General features: G+C 41.3%; 1 protein-coding gene across 1 annotated transcript in view; it reads left to right on the forward strand.

Moving 5' to 3' along the window:
- Positions 1 to 5,736, forward strand: part of qsox1 (quiescin Q6 sulfhydryl oxidase 1) — a 45,695-nt gene extending 39,959 nt beyond the window's left edge. Inside the window, exons 12-13 of the mRNA XM_061778988.1 lie at positions 3,393 to 3,554; positions 4,684 to 5,736. Coding sequence (XP_061634972.1) covers positions 3,393 to 3,554; positions 4,684 to 5,423 — 902 coding nt within the window. The 3' untranslated portion in view covers positions 5,424 to 5,736. The remainder of the gene's footprint in view (positions 1 to 3,392; positions 3,555 to 4,683) is intronic.
- The last annotated feature ends 9,437 nt before the right edge of the window (positions 5,737 to 15,173 follow it).

The raw sequence follows: 15,173 nt of genomic DNA on the forward strand, positions 1-15,173 counted from the left end.
CTGTGCCTTTAAATTCTCTCTCTCCCCGACTCTTAAAACTTTGACGTCAACTGTATTCACCATGACGGACGGATTTTGCCGTTCGTCGTAGCTGAACCTCACTTAAAAGAGTTAGTGCTATGGAGGCTGGTTTGACGTGCTGAATAATACTTATTTATACCTGATGAATATGCATGCGCTAGCGGTGATGACATCCTAGCGACGGGCCATGGTGGCAATCTCAGTATGGCTGCTATGGCTAAAGTCACCCTGGCCACAAAACTGGCAATCTGATTAGAATGAGAGGAGCGTGCCTGTGTGCGTGCCCTCCCATCCACCTGCTGAAATGTATAAAAGCCCCCCCACCAACCTCTTACGGGCTCACAGGCTGCAGCCCGTCTCGGATGGAGTAAAATGAATGTATCCTTTATGTAAAGCACCGTATGCAGAGTCCATACACACATGCATATGATTGAGATTCACCCTGAGCAGCAGAAGTAAGGGAGTGTGGGACAGGGGTGGCGGGAGTAAATTGATGGTGCCGTAAAGTGACAGAGCTACACACACACACACACACACACACACACAATAGCTTGTAGGTGTCAACAAGCAATTTATTACTAGATTCTGCCGTGTTTGTGTGTGTGAGTGTGCGTGTGTGTGACTGTAGGTGTGCGTGTGCGCCCTTGCAGGTGTTTGTGCATGTGTATCCAAGTTTGTGCATATACTTATTTACAGGATATTTGGTCTGAGTGTTTGTCTTCTTGAGTAGATTTTGTTACTTAGAGTTAGGGCTGTGGGGCATTATTTTATCGGTCAATTCAAGTTTTACTTGTCAGGCCGATTATTTTATTTATTTATTTTTTTTCCTCTCCCCTTCTCTCTCTCTCTCTCTCTCTCTCTCTTCTTTCATCTCTCCGAAGTTCAAAGTATGTCCCTGCTGTCATGCACTGCTTACACTGACAACATCACTAGGAGGAGAGAGGAGCTAGTTTACAAAAGCACAGTGAGTGTTGCCAACTACTATCCCTCAGAGATAGGGTGAGAAGCTCGGTCATCCGGGAGGGGCTCAGACTAGAGCTGCTGCTGCTCCGCATTGAGAGGATCCATATGAGGTGGCTCGGGCATCTGATTAGGATGCCTCCCGGGGACGACCCAGGACACGCTGGAAAGACTGTCTCCTGGCTGGCCTGGGAACGCCTCGGGATCCCCTCGGAAGAGCTGGATGAAGTGGCTGGGGAGATGGAAGTCTGGGCGTCCCTGCTAAAGCTACTGCCCCCGCGACCCCACCTCGGATAAGCGGTAGAAAATGGATGGATGGATGGATGGGTGTTGCCAACGCCCAGCGACGCAGTTGAAACCAACTCAACTGTCGTGCAGTTTGTGGGGTTCAGCAACTTGTTTTTGGAACGGTTTCATGGCAAACCGTGGGCCTGGAATTTTACATTTTAATCACCGGGAAAGACATTGCGACATCGCAGCCAGTCAAAAATGCCAGTCAAAAGTTGCGTTTGGCCTCTTTTTTTTCTATATTTGATGACTTTTTTGACACCTTTACCAACTAGTTTTCAAAAAAGCAACTCACAAGTTTAATTTCTGCAAAGGAACAGACATGAGCCGAATCAGTTTGACCTTGTTTTGCTTTTACTGAAAGGCAATAACAAAGTCAATCGCGCTGAACATCAGAATCAGAATCAGAATCATCTTTATTTGCCAAGTATGTCCAAAGGAATTTGTCTCCGGTAGTTAGAGCTGCTCTAGTACGACAACAGACAGTCAATTGACAGAGAACACCTTTGAGACACTGTTAGCAAAGGGGGGAAAAAGATTAAAATCTAAAATGTTCTTTTAGTCAGAGAAAAAAAAATCTGATATTTTATTTTAATGCCATATTGCACAGCCATACTAAAAATGTTTATTGGAAGAAGGAACATTGGAACATTTTGTTTGTGTATGCATGGTTTTCAATTTGGAGCCATAATAGTAATTACTACTTAAATTGTGTCTGCAATTGGCTGGCGACCAGTTCATGGTGTACCCCGCCTCTCGGGCGAAGATAGCAGGGATAGGCTCCAGCACGCCCTCAACCCTAGTGAGGAGGAGCAGTACAGAAAATGGATGGGTGGATTTTGTCAAATGTATCCTTATTTCTATGTCAAAGGGTTGATAAAATTGCAAATAACCAACTTAAAAGTAAATGCACTTTGTCCTCAAAGGCAATCAGTGAAATACCAATAATAAGAATAACTAAATTCTAACCCTAGAAAGTTCTAAATGTGTTTCTTCAATATGTTTTGAAATGTTTCAGTCATTTTTATAACATGAAATAACTTTTCAGTTGTCATGACATTTCTTCACTAATTGGCTACATGGTTATAATTTTTCATAGCGTCTGTGTTATCCAAGTGTAATTTGCCAAATATGGTTCATTGGCCTACTTGTGTTTTATATCACTTTTTGTATTGGAATTCATGAGATAATTCAAAACATGTCCGGTGGGCTACATAGTGGTCATCGATGAACGAGAATTTCTAGTCGGAGAATGGTAAATGAAAATGTTAACACCCAGCTAGCTATACTACACTAAACAAAAAAGAAAAGGTGGAGTATTATCTAAAATAATATATAATAAATAAAATGTATTCCACTTTGTTTGGTTATGTGTGATGTGCTGCTCATGTTGGATTTTCCGTATGGTTTCCAACCAAATTATTCTGAATACAATACGCATGAATTGTATTTTCTGTGTGATGGTGAGGCTAACAGCCAGATAAAAGAAAAGATGTTAAAAGAAGACTTTTTAATTCATTAGTTGCATATGTCCAGTCCAAGGCTTTCTGTTCCTCTCATGTTCAATTTGAAGATTGGACTTCGCTTTCAAAGAGCTGCGAAGGGACCAGACAGGTGGTCTGCTGCCTCACAACGAGGCTCGTGTGTGTGTGTGTGTGCGCGCGCGCGTGTGTGCGTGCGTGCGTGCGTGTGCACACAGGAGTGGGGAAGCTGTCCACTTCAGTCACATCTATTATCTCACCACCACTCCCACTGGGACATCCCTGAAGCCCATTGATCATTATTAGACACACACACACACCACAATATCAATCCATAGATTACATGCACACAAACACAGACATGTGATTTACATACACACTCTTAAAAGACCTACGTGCACATATGCATATATTGGCACAAAGATTTATGGAGGCTGTGACAAGATGAAATGGCTTCAACACAGATTGCATCCAGTCCTCAAAGGACTCGTGTCCTCAAATCAAAGATGCCAACACAACAGCGTGCAGGAACTTTGTGTGACCTTGTGATTGTTGGATGGTGTCTTCATAATAAGAACTTTGGCACAATTATTAAGGACACAAATCCGGTTTTCTTTTATGAAATATGCTTTTTCCTTCCAGGTGCTTTGAGCGAGGACCCCAACTTCCCAAAGATCCAATGGCCACCACCTGACCTGTGTACAGCTTGTCACACAGTGAAGGGCAACGGGGACCACAGGTGGAACAACGAGCAGGTTCTGCCCTTCCTTCAGAACTACTACTCTGCCGAGCGGATCCTCACAGGTGCAGTATCAGCTCCGCTGTCTTCCTTGTCTTGTCTTAACACGATAGACGATCTTTTTCAAGTGCGGTTGATGAATAAACAAGTGTACCCTACTTACGAACAAGTCGCGTCTCCCAGAAGGCTGTTCATATCTCGAGTTGAAGAGTGGCCGCTAAACGAGCTGTTCTGCCACCAGGCAGATGAACGACCGGTTGGTACGAAGGACAGTCGTTTACCAGCCACGCCAGGCAACAACGCAACTTAACTGTGACCACCCCCAGGGGACATGCCCTCCCGAGGCACCTATAGAGAGACACTACACAAAAGTTTAGAGCTGTGTGAAGTAGAACCAGACCGATATTTTTTTTTCAGGGCTGTTACCGATTATTAGTAGTCAAGGAGGCTGATAACTGATATTTGGAGCCAATATTCATTTGTAATAAAAGGGAAAATACTGATGTTAAAATTTTGAAGAATACAAATGTAACACTTACTTTAAATGCCTTTAAGCATATGTCTATGAAACAGCTTTTCATATTTACAACATGTTAAAGGTTTTTGTTGTTAGACAATATACATCTTTGTTTAAAAATTCTAACAAGATGTGTAGGAAGCTCCCGAGCTCAAGTGCATGACTTATAAAGTTACATCAATGAAAACTTAGATACATAGCTCCCTAAAGTTTTCTACAGCAAATAGTGTTCCAAAATTTCAAGGTAAACGAAATGTTAATCTTTCACTTACCTTTGCTTTAAGTTGAAACAAAAGCATAAAGTGCAGGGAGTTCCCAGGGTCAGCAGCATCGCTTATAAAGTTACGTGAAAATTGAATTGAATGAATGGTTCCCTGAAGTTTACACAGTTTTTAAATTGATTCTTGTCGGCTGTCAGATTTGGAAAAATAAATAAATAAAATTATATTTAAAAAAAAAAAAAAAAAAAAAAAAAAAAGGCCAATGCCAATATGTGTCAAAAAGCCAAATATCAGCCTGGCTGATGATTGGTCTATCGCTAATGTAAAGCGCCTTTGAACAAACCAGATTTAAGTTGCATCGATTCAAGCATTTGCAAATTTGACCTCCAGAGGTTTCAATGTATAAACCCGTACAAACCCAAATTGTCATACACCTGTTTCTTGTTTGCCCATCAGACTACCTGGAAGACGAAAGTGAGGTTCTGGCCAAGCAGAAGGTTAAACGTGTCAGCCTGCAGCAAATTTTAGAGGCTCAGAAGCGTATTGAAAGAGAAGCCAGAGAGGTCGTGAGCCCTCCCAATCTTCCTCCTCCAACACAAGTGGAAGAGGAGGAGGAGGAGGAGGAGGAAGCGTTGGCAGATGAAGAGGAGGAAGGTGTGAGCGATGGAGGAGCGGCACCAGCGGCCCAGATGGAAGGCAAGACCTTTGAACCGACACCCTGGGCCCGAGCGGAAACCAAGCGGGAGAACGTCAGGAGGCCGAGCATCGTAGGGATGAAGATGCGAGACGTGCAGGAGGACATCGTGGACCTGGACTCGTTTGTCAACCAGCGCTACAAGGCCAAAGCCGTGCAGGTGGCTACCTCCAGCCGAGTCAAACAACGCACCCTGCAGAGGAACCGGGAGGAGCGAGACTCCGGGCCCGTCTTCGGGCTCGGCGTGGCGGGACCAGAGCCGGACTTCGGTTCCGACGAGGCGATGCGTGTGCAGAAGCGAGAACTGTCGGCCCGCTTCGGCAGGGACGCCGGCTCGGGCAAGAGAGGCAGCTGGATGTCCTTGCTGAGCGTGGGCTTCTCCAAAGCGGACGTCAGTCTGTGCGTCATCCTCTACGTCCTGTCCTCCATGTGCCTGCTCGCCATGTACATCTTCTTCAAAACCCGCCTCCGTCTGCGGCGGGTCAAAGTATCACTGCCCTGATCCAAAGTGTGGTCTGGCCACATCACAGGCAAGCGTAAGGAGATGTGTCCAGATTAGCCCGGCCCACTTAACTGCTTCCTACTGGAGACCACACACACCACTTCCCTGCTGGTCTGGTTCCGTGCTTTAAGGTGCTTGTGGTGCCGTCCACTGGTTTGAGAACATTTCAGCAAACGCCCTATTGTGGAAGCTTTGTGCATATGGATGTTTATTTTCATCAGTGGAACTGGTGTGAGTGAAGGATAACCTTTTTTTGATTCTGCCATGAAGGACATTTGAATACATTTGCAGTCAATGGAACGACTACAACTAACTTCTCTACTGTGATTTTACTTATTTTTTCCAATTCTTCTTAGTTTTGGAAGCATTTTATTTCAGGTTTTTGGCGGAAGACTCCCACTATGAGTTTCACTTTGTATGTTAGAGGCTCAACAGCCACAGCATTAGGTACAACAGTACAATCTAATACAGTTTCCCATCCCTTATTTAGCCAAGGCACATCCATCCATCCATTTTCGGAGCCGCTTCTCCTCACTAGGGTCGCGGGCGTGCTGGAGCCTAAATCCACGTAAATATGTGAATTTGCAAATGCCAAACCGTGAATATGCAGGGATTCACTGTATACTGAAAAAATATCTCAATTTACTCTCATATTTACGTCCTCAGTATGAAATCTGAGCCTTTAGTTGAGCACAAAGCTATTATTCTGTTGTGTTTATGGCAACAGGTGAATATACAGGTTGATTGTACCTTCTGCCATCTCGTGAACAAGCAAGTCATTGTTCTGCCTGTCACTACTGCCGCTGGCATAGATAAATGGACAATGGGTCAATAAAAAAAGTATTCGACCAGTTAAGTAAAAGTGTATAATCCCCGCAGCACACCTGATGATCTCTCACAGCACACTAAAGCAGTAATGAGACGCATAATGCTAACTATATCAAAATTCCCCTTTTTAAGTTTGTAAACTCTCCTCTCATGAGAGGAACTCCTCAGATTGTGCCAGTGTACCTAACGAAGTGTCCAGTGTGTGTTTTTGTTTGAATCCTAAATCCTCACCGCTGTTCTTCAATTAGAAAATTGACATCCAGTCAACGGGAGATTATTATTTTTATTATTATTATTATTTTGTTTAATTCCATAACTAAAAAGTATGTCATACTGTTACACTTGAATCATAAACAGCTGAGGCCATGAGCCACTTGTCTCACAGCTCCCGGGTTACACGCATCACAGTGCTGAGTCGTCAAGACAGATGCTGCGTTCATCAAGAAGTGACTAACGTTCTCATCGAAAACGTACGCGTTGATTTTGGAAAGGAGGATCACTTTTTTTTTTTTTTACCCCCCCCCCCCCCCCATCCTTTTTTTTTCTGGCCAGCTCATTTGGAATGTGACGAGAGGTTAAACATCTGTATTGTCTGTGACATTAAAAAGTGCGGCCAGAATTTGTCATGCTTGTTGTTGTTATTTTGCGGCTGTGATGCAAGAAGCAGCAGCGTGTTAAATGTTGAAATGAGGGAGTGGTGGGAGGTGAGGGGGGTTAAATCATCACAAGGTTGAAGAAAAAGCCTGTTGCCATCTGCTGTGCAGCACAGGCTAAATCCTAACAATTTCATTGGGATTAAAGCAAGTGAGTAATCCAGCTTTCCTTTTGGGGGAGAGATTACCCTTGAGGATTAGCTCCCCGCAGATAATAAACTTTATTAAAACGCAATCGGCTTTCACGGGCCTTCTTCCCCTCACACACACTTGGAGGTGGACTCCACCGGAGCCCCCTCTGGGGAGAGGAGAGGGGTCGAGCTGGATGAAAGAGTGCGAGGGATAAATGGATGGACGGTCCGATGTCGGGATTACGACGGACTCATCGGAGGGGGACGCTTGTGATCTTGAGCTTTGTGTTTCCTGGAACATTGGATTGGACTCTCTTCATGCTCCCAGTGAAAACACAAACACTCTCATCTGCTCATCCACTTCTTGGGTGTGAGCAGCGTGAGGGCTCTGGCTGCTGAAATCGTCCATGTGAGCCGCAGGCTGATTAATTGAAGCGCCCGTGAAGCCTCGTGCGGCTCGAACGCTTTGTACGGCTTCTTTGGTCGTCCATAAATTTGCCAATTTTAAAATTGTGGTGCATGGCATAAAACTGAATGAGTGGCTGTGGAGTCCAATGCCAAAGGTCATTCCCAAAGCTTTTCTCACGATCTGTCAGAGTTGTCTTTAAGCACTTTTGTCCCACGCGAGTGAATCTGTTAATCTGTTTAAACGTTACCTGCGTCCGCCGCCCGCTGCCCACTCGAGCCTCATTGAGCTGCAAACTAATGATTCCTAATGACCACGACGCTGGCAGCCGTGCGCTGTTATTTCTCGGCGCCTCTGCCAAGTCTGAGGGGGTGCGGTTCACTGTGAGGACGCCCCGTTTAAATCTAAAGCGAGGATTTGTTTTGTTTCGCTCATGTGCAGTCGTGAGGAACTCAGTCTTATTCACTATGCCTTTTAGTTAAAGGTCACCTGGGTTTTGCTTGGACCAAGGGTTTTCTTCCAGTGAATTCCGGGCATGGCTTCTGGCTGATCCACTGCCGTTTCCGCAGGTCGCACCCGCCCTCTTTGTGGCGCTAACTGGCTGTTTGTTAGCCTGCTCCTGTCCACTGCTTTGAGACATCAGTAAGGTGCTTTCATTCCCTGACAGTCCATTTACCTCCACATACACGTCAAGGCGGAGCATTTTCATCTCCAGTACCGCCATTTCTGAAGCGTTTGTGATAGTCTTCAGTGGAAAAGGTAGGCATCTCGTTGCTGGTCTTGGTGCTAGTAGCAGGCCACGCTCACATAATGATATGGCAAGCATGAATAAATTCATTATTATTTTGTATTAATGAAACGGACAACCCCCGACCCCAGAGTGGTACACATGGTACAGCCTCATTCACACTCTACCACATTATCCAACACACTACAACTAGAAGAATTCATCTGTCTGTTTTTTTTAAAGCACTTGTCATCACAAGGACTTGTGAGTGAACTAGAATCTATCCCAGCTCATTTTGGGCGAGAGACGGGGTGCACTGTGAAATGCTTGACATATTGACAACTATTCACACTCTCTTTCGCACAAACAATGTTTGGAGCAGTGATTCTCAACTGGGGAGTCGGGACCCTAAAGTGGTTTGCGGACCCATTTGGGTTGGGTCGCCAACTAGGGCTGTCACTATCGAATCTTTTTAGAATCGATTCTCCTATTCATTATAGATCGAATAAATCAATAATAATCGCCACCCCCCGCCCTCAATCACTAATATATATATATTTATTTTTTTTGCAATACTAACATGCATTTTATTCTCATTTATGAGGGATGGACTTCAATCTTTAAACTGCATATGTTGATACTGAGTGTATGGTATAAATTTGGTGTACAGAATTTGAGACAGCGGAATGCTAAATGCTAAACGGTTAGCAATCATGATTAGCATTAGCAAGCGAGCAATTACCCTTTTAGGTCAAAAAACTCTAACAACAATTCAGCTCTTTCATACTTATAATTGTACATTATTCGTCTAACAGTGTCGTAAAAACTAAACGCTCCTTTGTCGTTTTTGGCAAAGTTTATCATTGGCCCAACACTGCGTCCGTCTGCAATAAATGTCCGTGTGAAACCTGGATTTCAGCAACACTAAACATGGTTGAGGGTGGAACTTTTTTTTTTTTTTTTTTGGTGCCGGCGGAACTTCAATTGCAGAAATTGAGTTTGGACCTATTTTTGTAGTCGACTTAGCCGAGTTATTTGAACTTTATCCCAGCCCAAGTCGCAACTTGGCAGCAAAAGGAAATCAGGTCCCAGTGTGACAACAGTTGAGAACCACTGGTTTAGAGACTTCAATGACCCTAATATACAAACTGTATCTTTGGAAACTGGGAGGAAGCCGATGTACCCGAAGAAAACCCACGCAAGCGCGGGTTGAACATGTAAACGCCACCCACGAAAGATTCAAGATTCAAACCCATGACCTGTTGACTGTGAGTCAGATGTGCTAACCAGTAGTCCACCAAGTTTCCTTACAAGGAAAAATTCATTATGTTGAAGCGCTGTCAGCGGTTCACTCATGCTGGAAAAAGTTCCCCGAAGTTTTCTTTACATAGCAAAAGCAAATAATCCCCGCGAGTACACACTGAAGGGTAAAAACGTCACCTTGCTGGCCTGTTGTTGTCTTCCATAAATTCGAAGATGTAAGGTTTTATAGTGGCTCCTCAGCGCCATGAGCCCTGCCTCCGTGTTTATTACCCGGTTGCCATTGATATTAGGATGCAGGAGGGAACCTTGAAGCATTTTTCTGTCATCTCTCTTTCTGACTTTAATAATACTATAAAGCTTCCCGCTGTGGGCAGAGTGGAGGGGGAGGAGGAGGAAGAAGATGGGGGGTGGTGGCTGAATACATTATGAAGAAAAGGAGGTTAATATATTGTATTAGTATATATCACATCCAAATATAAGCCCGGGCCCCCCTCGGTTTCAATATTCAGCCTTTTAAAAGCAGGAGTCAACACGGGTCGCATCCATCTCGTTTTAGTGCCCTCGTACACGCAACCGCCCTCACTTACACTTCCTGTCTCACCGCAACATGTTGGACGACACTCATTTTACCGCCGTGATCTGGCACACTCGGGCGGTACCCTCAAAATTATCGCGTTTGAACCTTTGTGCTTCACAGCTTGGGGAACAAACAGGCTTGACTTGGGTCTGGAAAAGGTACAAATGAGTCTGATATGATCTTGTCTGATATGGGAGGAATTGTTGGAGTACTGAAATCAACAACTGAGACAACTCTCACCTTTGACTTGCATCATATTTTGTCCCTCTCATGTATAGTGGGTATAAAAGTCTACACACCCCTGTTCAATTGCCAGGTTATTGCGATAGAAAAAAAAACGAGACCAAGATAAATCTTTTCAAAAGTTTTTTTCAACATTAATGTGACCTATGTAACCTGTCGTCAATCTCAATTGACCTATCGTGAACCTATCGTGAAGAGAAGTGAAAAATGAACAACTAAAATAAAGGGTTTGCAAAAGTGTGCAGACCCCCTTCGAACTGGGATGTGGCTACGTTCAGAATGAACCAATCACATTCAAACTCATGTTCAGTGGGAGTCAGCACACACCTGCCACCATTTAAAATGCCTCAGATTACACCCAAAAGATTATTTTTTTTGCTTTCTAGCAGAAGTATGCAGCTTTTGTGCTAACACTGACTGGTATTTGGAACTGTTCATAACTCCCTACATGTTGATGAAGGCCCTCCCCAGTTCCAGCAAAATAAAAATACAAATACAAATAAAAGATACAATCATATAAAAAAAACCTCTGTATATTTTTGACTAGAAGTTCAAAGTTCGAGTTGCATTTTCTTGAGGAAAGCATTGACACAGGTGTGAAGTATGATGACTATTAGGCAAATGCAATTCATTTCTGTTGTGTATACTTACAGTGAAAAGAAGCCAAACGAGCACATCATTCATTCCATTGCCACCATCCACTGGGGCTCATACAAAAAAAGCCTCCTAAAATATAATGTATATAGAAAATTTGAATATTAATGTAGTATCAATATTCAGTATATGAAGTATAATTGATTTGTATTATGTGGTGTGTTGTGGCTGCAGGGGAAAATCACATTAAAAATCAACTTAAATATATTTGATATTTACAATGTGGAATAAGTATTCTTATTCTATATTTTCATCAGATTACATCCAAATAATAACAATTGTTGGCTGCTGCACGGATAATTTTTCACTTAGACTTGATAAATAACAAATTGAAATAACTGGTGAAGAGAAAAACTAATAATAATAACTAGTAATAAATATCACTACTCCTACAACTACTATAACTACGAGTACAACTACTATGACTGCACTTGATAGTTACAGTTTGAAATAACTAATGAATAGTCACCAGTAATAATACTGTACGTATCACTATTGCTACTTCTACCACTATTATTAGTAGAACAAGTACTGCTACTACTACACTTGAGCTAAAAAAAAAAAAAAAAACACTTAATAATAATACATACGACTATTGCTATTAAATATTGTATGACTATTACTACGTGATATCTACCATTTGAAATAACTAAGAATTAAAAAAAACAATAATACATACTATTTCTACTACCAGCACCACTACTACTCATTTTACTAATAATCATCATTATCATCATCAACAATAACCCTAATAATAATCATGCTACAAAGGTAATTACACTTGCACTTGTACAAGCTAATAATAATAATAACGTAATTAGCCTGTCAGTGTTTTTTACGTGTAATAAAATCAAAGCCTGCAGTGTTCAGGTGATGAGTAAACTGCTTGTGAGTGGTTGACAAGTTGGTTGAACTTTGCTGATATTAAAGTGCAATGAGCCTATTAACGCCTGGTCCGCGTGCACACACACACACACGCGCGCGCACACACACACACTCACACACTGTAAAGTCATGTTCAATCTGGGAATGGGCAAAATATCAGTTGTGACAGTTGGACCAATCTGGGCGACTAATTACCCAAATGGACAGGAGCTGTCAGGAGACAATAACTATCCCCTAATACAATTTGCCCCCCAAGTGCAATTTAATTTTTTTTTTTTTTTTTTTTTTTTTTCCTGCTGCCTCTCTGCAGCTCTTCCTCTCTCCGGTTCTTCTTGCTGCTCTCCTGACTGACTGACTTCCCCCCGGTGTGTCGTGACCAAGGCAAAACAGGTCTGGAGGACTTTTTTTTTTTTTTTTTTTTTTTTTCTCAACCTGCAGCACGCAAGCTTTCCTTCGTGCAGGCGCGAAAGATGAGGAGGAGGAAGAGCACAGATGAGGTATGTTTTGTTCATTGTCGCAAATGCACCAGCAAATGCGACACGTTTTACACGGTGGAGTGTTGTGAATGTCGTCACGGATTTGCCTCTTTTGGGGGATAACGATGGCGTCTTGTGCAGCCTGCGAGTGCGTGCGCGCGTGCAGATGTCAATAAAGTGAAAGATGAGCTCTAATTAGAGGTGGCGGGTCAACGGCGATGGCAAAGGAGTCGCCCTCGCTGTGAATTACTGCTTCCTGCTCACACTGTACTCATGCTGTTTGTTTCTTTTTCACATCACAACTCGGTTCATATCCTACTCTATATTAGATCTTTAAAAACAAAAACAAACACAAAAAAAAAAACCCGCGTGTGTTTCGGTGCATTGCTTGTATATAGCAAAAACGAGCATTTTTTAAAAAATTCTTTTATTTTTTGTACAATCTTTGCATTGGTATTTTGAAAACTGGAATCGCTTGAATTAATTGTATTATTATTTATTATTATTTGATGAACCTGGTCTATTTTCACATTTATATTGGCATTAACAACAGTTCTTCATAGTAACGTCCGTACTTTTTTCTTTTTTTAAATAGATATAGTCTTATAATAAAACGAATGTTTAACACTTTTGGTTGTGTTGCGTTTGGCTGAATTGGACAAATGACGCTTCTTCTTCTTCTTTTTTCTTTTTTTAATTTTTATTTTGTTTGCATCATTTTTGATTGACAATAATATTTGAAATAATAAAAAAATGTCTTAATATTTCATTTCAACTTTTTGGATGTATATAGATATTTGTCTATTGTTGCTGCTTTGTTATTATTGTTATTATTCAAACTATTTTATGATGGTTTGTGTAATTTTGATTGCCAATATTTCAAGTGATCAACATATCAAAAATAATATTTGAAGAACAATTAGATTTTAATTCTCTTTTTTGAGGGTATTTATTTTGGTAATGAGATATTTTTGTCTATATGATATTGTTGCTACATTTTATATTCAACTTATTACTATTATGACTGTTTTTTTTAAGTATAAAAAAAATGTCATCATTTTGACCACCAATATTTTAATTTATTAAAAGAATCTTGAATATTAATTATTTAGCGGTATGTGCTGTAGCTACATAACTAGATATGTTTGCCTATAAGATATGGTGTTGTTTCATTTGATATTTAAATTTGTTTTAATAAAAAAGATAATTTTTGCGTGCCAATGATTTTTGAGTGCCAATATTTCAAGTGGTCAAAATATCGAAAATAATATTTGAATAACAATTTGATTTGAATTCTCTTTTTGGGGGGTATTTATTTCGCTAACTAGATATTTCTGTCTATATCATATTGTTGCTGCATTTTATAATATTCAACTTATTGCTGTTATGACTGTTTTGAAGTATAAAACACGATTTTCCATCATTTTGACCGCCAATATTTTAATTTATTTAAAAAACAAATCTTGAATATGAATTCTTTAGAGCTATGTACTGTCGCTACAAAATGAGATATTTTTGCCGATAAGATGTAGTGTTTCATTTGATATTTACAATTGTTTGTTTAATAGAAAAGGTCATTTTTGCGTGCCAATGATTTTTCGAACATTTTAAAAGAAATAATATTTGAGTGACATTTAAGGGCAGTGCCTCTCTTCTCCGACGTGACGTCGATTGGAAGTAGATCTCTTTGGACGCCGCTCGCGTGCAGTCCCGATCGTGGAGGAGACGACGAGTTGCGTCAGTGTGAGACAGCCGCGTGCATGTCGTCGTCTCGTCGGACCTGTTCCTCACTCGCGCGTCCAAGTGATGACGTCAACGCGTCACCGCACGATATTACTAAGCGTATTGTTGCTTTCTCCCCCCACACCCCCCATCACGCAAGCAAACCTGAAACATGACTTTTTAAATATTATTGTTAATCTAGTGCAGTGCAGCATCAGCATTCCACCTAAATTCTACGTATCGGTTAAAATGCATGAATAAAATGAAATGTGTAGTGGGAAGCACAAACATCCCGGTCATGATTGGTTACTGCTTACCTACAAGAAAACAACGTTGATACTATGCTATGGCACAGTACAGCATATACATATGATACATAATCTATACTATACCATACCATTATTTAGTGAAGAAAATAATCTTGTGTGGTACATCCCGAGTATACTTATCATCGTTGTTGAATATGATTTTTTTTTTTTTTTTTTTTATGGGCTGTGTTATCATTGTATCCTCCCTCTACCCTCTATAGTAAGTACTATTGCATATCTATAAGGAAATAAGATGGATTGCAAATAGCGAAGCATGAAGCTCCCACCTGCATCTTTACTTGTCACGACTTTGGGGGAAAATACATTTTCTCACAGTGTCGACATCCCCTTTTCCATCCATGTTTTGCTTCAATAAAAGAAAATAAGCGTGCGTGCAGCTTCACGTGCAGTAATGGTTAGAATACGATTGTGTTGTGCAGCATCATTAGCTCACTGACATCCCTAAATGTATTATTGCTCAACTATAAGAACAGTATACGAACTGTGAAGCGTTTCGTGCCACCTGTAGCCTGACACGTTAATTGCTTAACTATAAGAAAACAAGCTTAATGGTGGTGCACAGCATCAAGACGCCAACCGCATTCATATAAGGAAATAAGAGTGAGTAGGACAATGGCAACATCCTATTGACATCCATATTTATTTTCTTTTTGCTTCAAAATAAGATTGTGGTGGTTAGTATTGATGTCACACTTACTGTATATTGATCATATTTATTTTGGCATTTGGCTTGAGTATAAGAAAATAAGATGACTTGCATTGTACAGAAGAAAATGCCACTTCATGCATACAATCCCTTTATTTAAAGATAAGGGAAATGAAGTGTACTGTAATATTTCGTTGATTCTGGAGGGCA

Source organism: Phyllopteryx taeniolatus, chromosome 7 (assembly GCF_024500385.1).
Source record: "Phyllopteryx taeniolatus isolate TA_2022b chromosome 7, UOR_Ptae_1.2, whole genome shotgun sequence".
NCBI lineage: Eukaryota > Metazoa > Chordata > Actinopteri > Syngnathiformes > Syngnathidae > Phyllopteryx > Phyllopteryx taeniolatus.